The sequence below is a fragment of the Aphanomyces astaci genome, assembly GCF_000520075.1.
Source record: "Aphanomyces astaci strain APO3 unplaced genomic scaffold supercont1.23, whole genome shotgun sequence".
Taxonomy (NCBI): Eukaryota; Oomycota; class Saprolegniomycetes; order Saprolegniales; family Verrucalvaceae; genus Aphanomyces; species Aphanomyces astaci.
Genome location: NW_009798286.1, coordinates 567396 through 575525, shown reverse-complemented (window position 1 = coordinate 575525; position 8130 = coordinate 567396). Strand labels below are relative to the sequence as shown.

Genomic DNA, 8130 nt, shown 5'->3' with positions numbered 1-8130 from the left:
GAGGGGAAGTGTTCTGCAGCGTGCAGAGCAATTGGGTCGCGCGTTAGTTTGACCCATTGCTAACACACACTCTGTGTGTGTGCCATGTCAATGGTTCCGATACTTTAGTGGAGGTACTGAGTACTTTAGTGAATGGTAGTCAGTAGGCGCCTCGCGGCGTGTTTAACCTTACTAATGTCAGTGTGTTGTATTTGCTACCTTGACGAAGGTCCCGTGGCCGAAAGCCGAGAAGAAGCGGGAGACAAAACACACTTCACCGAATGTCCAATCGATTCCTCTTGTCAGGAAAAGTGGCAGATAGGCCGCATGCCGTGCAGCTACCCGAACAAGGCCTGTGGTACAACTATTCGTATTTACTAGTAATCCGTAAGTCCAGTTAACTGTAAGTGTGTGTCCGAAGCAAATATCAAGCAAATATTTGTCCGAGTCGTACAGTATGGTATTACATTGTTCATCATCGCCGCACAAGACGCTAGAATCAAATCGTGTTCAGCCTGAGAAAAAAAGCTGCGATGCACTACTTTTAATTGCCATTTTGAAGGATTGGCATCTTCCTCAATCGATTGTGCTTACATGTTAGTTGCTGGACTACACAAAACGGTTGCATAACTTTTAAAAATATGACATTTACACAGTTAAATATTAAAAATATATAATACCAGTATATCATAACGATGTATGCTTTAAATTACTAGTAACAATAATTGTTTGCCATCTTGAGCAATAATTTCTTTATGCTATATTTGAAGTTCATGCCAAAATGCTGTCTTCAATGTGCTTCGTGGCTCAGAGATCGCCGATCAACGCAAGGTCATGGTTCAACATCATCGATGTATGTAATGAAGTATCATGGACGGTGTTATTTTGCTTATTGCAGGATATAATCACACCCAAAGTAAGCAATATTTCAGATTTTTGGCATTTTTGAGGTCACTTCACGCATGCTAAATATGTGCAATCGTAGTACACCATATCTTATCCAATCATGTCTTCATTTTTCATATTAAATGTATCACGCCCAGACATGTCGTTACTGAGCAATTCAACGACAATTTCATGTACTTTCTGAATAGTCTATGTAGTCATAAATTATGACAAACATTGATGTTACCTTATGTTAACTTGATGCTATATTTCGATGTTATCTTTTTAAATTATGGCATATTTATATTAAAAATACGTAACGGTATTCTCGTGGAATGTAAGTGGGTGGGGGTACATTTCCAAAAAGCATCGTAACTGGTGGCCAAAAGTTGTAGTCCATACGTTTCCGTTTTGATCAGCGGAATCGAATACAAAGTCGTCTTGCACCAAAACTCGTCACCTTCGCCTAGACATACGTTCATTCTCTCTTATGTCGCCAACGATGGTACATTCCACGAGAATACAGTACCGTTACATATACTATAGCTATGACATAATTTAAAAAGATAACATCGAAATATTGCATCAAGTTAACATAACGTAGATGGCCAATTTATGGTGCACTTAGAAGAGACCTCGCCGTAGAATGCAGCTTACTCGTCTCTCAGGATTGGGATTTCAATTCTGAAAAGTGCTGCATGAAGCCGGAAGGTTGGACATTCTTCTGATTTTTAATCGGCTTGAATTCACTTCAGCTAAGCGTTGATTTACTCCGAATTCCGCGCAAGTCAAGGCAAAATAGGAGCTTAAAATATGTATGCTGTTATTGCTTATTTTTGGTGATTTAATTTTTCTAGTGATTCGATTGACTATACCTTAAACTGCCCCGTGCAGCACAAACTGGCCATCAGAGTGCACTGTGGCTTCCTTGCCATATAATTGGCCAGGACGACGACCTTAATCGACTTCGAAAATGCACACGTAAGAGCATCTCCACCGCAACTCCTGATGGGCTGGAAATCACGACAACTAGTTTCGTCTGGGCAGACCCGCAAAACGTAATATAATTTTGAAGGAAAACCTAGACAAATCTAAATTTAAAATAAAATGTATTTGAAATGTAAATGGCCCGGTTTACATCTTGTAAACTGAAAATTCAATACTTTGACCTAAACAAACCTAACGTGAGCAATCAGTGTTATGCCAATGCATCAGTGATTTGCTAAGCTTCAATAGCCAATAGAATTTCAGAAAATTGATCTGATTCGAGATAAATGAAGCCTTTGACAAATAATACTAGTACCCTTTAGGATATTATGCTCCTCGAGCGATAAACCGGACATACATGACGTGTACAATTTATATATATCGTGAATATAAATTTTCTGTATAAAATGATAGTTTTGTTTCGTCGAAGCCCGACCTGGCGATGGATATAATTTTTTTGTTAATTCAATTTTATTTTTCTTCAATAGTTCACTTATCAAGGCTTAATAAATTTAAACCAATAAATTTAGCACACAGTGATAACATATAACATAATAAAATATTTATTGAATATATAGAAATATTTTAATAATTTCAAAAAAAATACTTTTAGAAAAATTCTTGTACAACCTCTAGGACTCAAGCTACAATACCAACTTCAGTATAAGAGCATCTCCACCGCATTAACAGTAAATCAACACACCAATATCCGCATAATGTTCGGATAACAACCTCCAGTATTGTAATGGACTGATAATTCAGGATAATTCGCAAAAGCCCAACTCCAGACAGTAAATTCACCATCATTCGACCAGGCAGCTCTCCTGAGTGGAAACCCGCGTTAATTTCGACTATGAGGTATGCTTATCACCAGGAATGGCACGCAAAGATGCGCAACATGCATGCAAATGTACAGTACAAAGTTATCCTTATCACCAGGAATAGAATCATAAGAGTCATCACCACAAGTCATAAGTTATTGACTGCGGCATACATACTGTGCCAGGGCCGCCACAACTGCACCTCGACCTACTGTATGCCATCACCGACACTGGAGGCTTCGCTGCTCCATGTTTATGCACCGATGTCGCTATCCGGCCACTATAACCGGATACTGACTCCAGCAAATCCAGTACAAGTCCATCAAATCTGTGTGACTTTTACTGGAATATTTGCTGGTCAGCAAAGTACTGAACCGGATAATAGTGTGGTGCGAAAATATTTCAGTAAATTTTCAGTAAATCAGCACACAGATTTACTGATTGGCCAATTTACTGGGCGCGGTGGAGATGCTCTAAGGGTAATTAACAGTCATTTGACCTATCCAGCATAAGTTAAACAAAATACAACTAAAGCCAATATAAAACTTTAAATACAGTACTTCTAACTTCTGAAGAATTTGTATGATATTAATAAAAAATAAAACATTCCAAATAAGATTGGTGGTGTTATAGCTATAACACTACCAATTTTATTTGGTCTAGATCTGAATAAATGCGTAAAAAGGTAAAAAGTACCCTTCAGGTACTATATGTATATTCTATACATAAAAATAAAGCACTTGATAATATACTACCTCGAAGTATGACTTAACATTTGTAATAAACTACCTTCAATTCCTCCCGTAATTTCTGAACGAAAAATGGTGTTGGTTGCTATGATTCAAGCTTATGTTTTTACAATATGATGTTTTTCCACAGATAATAATGAATTTTTAATATATCTCATTTTTATTTTTAAGAATGAACCGCTTAAAATTTATAATTACTTAATAACAATAAATATAACATTTAATTTTTTTTATTTTTATTCCAAGGATTATTTGAATTTAATACTTCTTGCTCCTTTTACAGCAGAAGTACGTACCACTCGTTTAGCCACGTAATGCCGACGCCAAAACAAATACATAGTTTAACCGAGATATTTCTTATGTATACTTTGCCTTGCACTTTGTTTCCCATCCGAGCGGGTGTCTACGTAGTAAATGTTTGCACGATACTAGCCGTTTACGAATATTTGCGAATCCTCGAATATCCGGATTCTTGAAACGGTTGTCTTTCTGCCGCAACAACACGCACCCTTACTTCCATAAGAAACGAGTTCAACATCTCACTCGGGCTCATTGTGTTGGTATAACGAGGGGACCCGTTGGATTTGGCGAGCCTCGACGAGTCGGACAAGTCGCACATGTTTCCGTTCCCAGTCGTAATAATCAATGGTAGCTTATCGAAGTAGTTACTGTACTTTGTCACAGATGACGACAAAGTACTTCAACCTTGCTGCTCCACGTCGGACGCGGTTATGACTTATGACCGCATCCGACGAAGGCAAGCACATGATTCTTCCGCAATGCCTTTGCGGCGAAATCCACAGCAACGTCGCCGCCAGCGTCGTGCTAACGTTAGCATATTATGTTGACAGGGGTGCAAGCCGCCAGATCGTTGCATATGGTGTCTGTCAAGTCCAAGTGTCTTACAGTACACAGTACATACTGTACTATTATTTGATAACGTTCAAGGGATTCGCATTTCATTCGTACCACGGTGCTAAGTAATGGTAAATACTCCAATCGATCCAAAAATGACAATCCCTACTTAGGACACCGGCCAGCACATCCACAAAGAATCACCACAATCATCCTTCACTTCAATGTGGAAGCCACAGTGTAATACTAATACGAAGTACTAGTATACAATCATGATCAGTTTGTTGAGCGCGACCCTGATCCAATTGGACGACGTCGCCTCCGCGCCGTCCATGTCCGCGCACGCCTCCAGCAGCACCCGCTCGATGAACACATCATCCCCGGTCCCGAGAGAGCGTAGAGCAACTTGAGCGCGGCCTTTCCGGCCGCACGATCGTGCGAAATTAGCGTCGGACCCAGGACCATCACGAGGCGACGACGCATGCGTGTTGGGGGGATTGGCGATCCCGGGGTTCGGATGTGGTTTCAACCTTGGGTTCGGAGGAGGTAGTCTGATGGGGGGGGCTCATCGTGGCTGGCGGGTACACAGACGAAGCCGACGTAATCTGCGTGGCCGTTTGGTACTTGAGCGGGGTCGTTTCAGCCGAGACGTCTTGTATATGGCCGAAGCCGGCGCATCGTACATCGCAGACAGAGGCGACTCCCGCGCTGGTTCTTCCAATGCCACTGATTTGGCGGTGAAGGTTTGGTAGACGTGCGGGACAAGTTTGCTTTCGGGAATGCCGCCGCCGTGTGCCGCTTTGGCGCGAATGAGAGAGGAAGACGAGGACGACATGGTGGCAGGTTTCGTTGGTTGTTTCGATGCCGCTCCACTACTAGAGCTGGCGCGCGCGAGTGAGGCGGCGGACGGCGTCTTGGCGTGTTTCGGCACGGACGTTATCGTCGACGGCTGGGGCGCAGAACTCGCTTGTTGCTTCGGGACGTATGACGGCCGGCGGTCCTCTGCTGCTTCCCAGTGCACACCAACATATACTGTACATCAGTCCAATTCTTATAAATCAACCAGTCTTGAGTAAAACACGTACCCATCGCCGATTCGAACGCTTTGAAACTTCGCGGCTGGTGTTTTTCCAGTACGTCCAGGGTAGCTTTGACCATGCGACCAGCTTGCAGCGACGACGTGACTAGGGTGACCATGGCCTCGACACCCGCCTTCTTGAGCCCCATGTCCGGAGTCTTCGAAGCTGTTAGCAAACAAATTAACAATCGTCCGCATTAGCACCGCGTCCGACACGTTTTTATTCTGCTTGGCGATACAGCGATAGATGCCGCCTTGGGCGAGGGACGCGGGTACTTTGTTGGTCGCGGCCTCGATGGTCAGTTTGAGCTCGTCCATCATAGCATCGATCGGCAGCGCGTGCAGCTGGAACAAGTCGAGCGCCTAGTGGGTCGCCCCCAACATGTTGGAATTTTTGCCCAACAACTTTCGCTGCAACACGGGCAACAGGATTCGCGCGTACGAGGCGAACTTGCGGCGGGGGTAGTTCATTATCACGCCCATCACTTCGATCGACTTGGCCACCATGTTCACGTTCGAGTCTTGCGTGTACAGCTTGAGCGTCTACACCAAGCAGCCGTAGTTGCTCGTCGAAAATATGTCTTTGCACACAATATTCGGGTCTTACTGTGAAAATTATACTTATGTCCACTGCTCTAAGGAAATCTCAGATCAAGAATCTGAAGGTCGTTTTGGTTTTGTAGACTCACTACAGTATACGTATACGACACATGCATGGACAGGACACTACACAATTGATGTATGATATGTATTTAACACAATTTTACACTCGCCAGAATGCGTCTAGCCCTTGTTGGCCTTGACCAATGGACAGTTGCCCGTGTTGGGGTCCAACTTTCCATTGCCACCAGCGATGCGATAGCATTTGGTTGAAGGGTAGATGGACATGATACTCGACGCCACCGAGAACGCCAAACAACACGTAAAGACCACGATCAAAATGACCCCAGCCAACTTACTCTTGCCACCCTTCTTCTTGAGCTCTTGCATTTCATTCCGTTGAGGGGGCAACATCCACAGCCACGTCAACGCAATCAACTTGCACCCAAACGAGATGATGTACGAGTACGTTACGTCCCAGCGCACTTCGGTCGTATCGGCCCTGAGGTCGTCTTGCGACAGCATAAAGTACGAGTCGATGTACTTGTAAATGACAGATGCAAATGGCCCCGCCAAGTTAGACACGGTCGTGACCAAGCCATACGTGGCCCCCTCATTGCCGACATCGGCAATTTCCACGGCGCAGTACGTCGCCACAATGAAGCGCACACCGCCAGGGATGTTGTCGGCCAAAGCCACACCCGTGAAGAACCACTGGTTGCGCACGACGTCCCAGATCGTGAAAAAGATAACCATCCCATCGACGAGAATCACACCAATGGAGCCGAGGGCGATGGTCCACCGCCAGTTCCAGTGCAATCCCCACTTGGCCACTACAATCAAAATGGCAGAAAAGATGGCGTTCCCAATGATGGACGACAACGAGTCGTTCAACGGCTCAACGCCAGCCCAAGTGCTGGACAAAGGCGTCCCGGCCGTGGACCCGATGCTTTGGAACATGTTGTTGATGAAACGAAAGGCGCAGATTTGCCACATCACGCGCTTCTGAAGCAACACCCAGAAGTTGTTCGCCCATTCCGAGACTGGTACGCCAGGCGATTTCTTCTCTTCGACGACAAACACCGTCGAGAGCACCACGAACACGCACGGAATCAAACAGATGGCGTACGGAACATTGGGGGCCATCGAGAACGAGAACGACCCGTTGTAGTTAGCGCTGTTCAGCCCGAACCCGGTCACGATCAACGAGATAATGCCGGCTAAGGTGCGTACTGTGTAGATGGCCGTTTGAACTCGACCGCGGATGGCCAGCGGTTCGCGCTGGGCGTACTGCACCACCATGGCGTCGGACGCACACGCAGCCGTGACGTACCCCACCGACACAAACATGGACAGAATGATAAACAAGCCCCCGTTGTCTGGCGCGCTGAGGTTGAACAAGTCATGGTCCTTCAACGACGCGTTCGAGTACGGCTTGGTGCACGCGTTGGAATTTCGCTCCTCGGCCTTTTCACGGTTGCAATACGGGTCACCCAACGAAGAGAACGTCATGATCGTCAAGCAGATCATCGTGGCCGTCCACCCGATCAACATCCACGACTTGCGGCGGTAGCCAAAGATTGGGTAACAATCCGACAACATGCCCATGAACACTTTGAACGACCACCCCAAAGTCACGAGGGTGTTGTACGATGCTGTCTGATAGCCTTCCAATTGCAGGTACACGTTGAAAATGGGGTAGTTGAGCGATGGAATCATGCCGTAGATGATGCCGATGGCGGCATATTGAGCGAAGAGGCCCATGGCTTCACGGGAGAACAGGTCCAGGGCGCCCCCTTCAACCAGGGCTCCCTCTTCGAGCTCGCCAGGTGTCTTGGCTTCATCGTAGTCGCCAGCGGCCTTGTCGTTCGCGGCGGACTGGATGTACGACACACGTTCTTGCAGATCCATTCCTCGATCGGTAGTTCTCATCCTGGTCCCTTGGTGGAGGCGAGTGAGATTGGAGAATAAGGCATATTTTGAGGCCCCCCTTTGCCTCAGACCACATGTCTTGGACGACATCTGGGTTTGGGACATGACACTACGGATGGCCATACATATGTATGTCTGTATGGATGTGTATCATCAACCGCATGTGCACCCTTTTGTAGGGCTGGTGATTTCACCTTTTTGGACGGCTCGGCACGCCGAAGATGTTCGCTCTTAACATTTTGGG

General features: G+C 45.7%; 2 protein-coding genes across 2 annotated transcripts; both read right to left on the bottom strand.

The window, feature by feature from the left end:
• Window positions 1–4535: 4535 nt before the first annotated feature.
• Window positions 4536–5861, bottom strand: H257_09540 (hypothetical protein; the record flags this gene model as incomplete). The annotated part of the gene is made up of 5 exons (XM_009835781.1): window positions 4536–4827; window positions 4960–5308; window positions 5362–5512; window positions 5559–5717; window positions 5775–5861. The coding sequence occupies 5 exons, from the start codon at window positions 5859–5861 to the stop codon at window positions 4536–4538; spliced, it is 1038 nt and encodes a 345-aa protein (XP_009834083.1).
• A 222-nt stretch (window positions 5862–6083) lies between these two features.
• H257_09539 (hypothetical protein) lies at window positions 6084–7886 on the bottom strand (the record flags this gene model as incomplete). Its single annotated transcript, XM_009835780.1, has 1 exon — window positions 6084–7886. The coding sequence occupies one exon, from the start codon at window positions 7884–7886 to the stop codon at window positions 6138–6140; it is 1749 nt and encodes a 582-aa protein (XP_009834082.1). The 3' UTR covers window positions 6084–6137.
• Window positions 7887–8130: the final 244 nt, after the last annotated feature.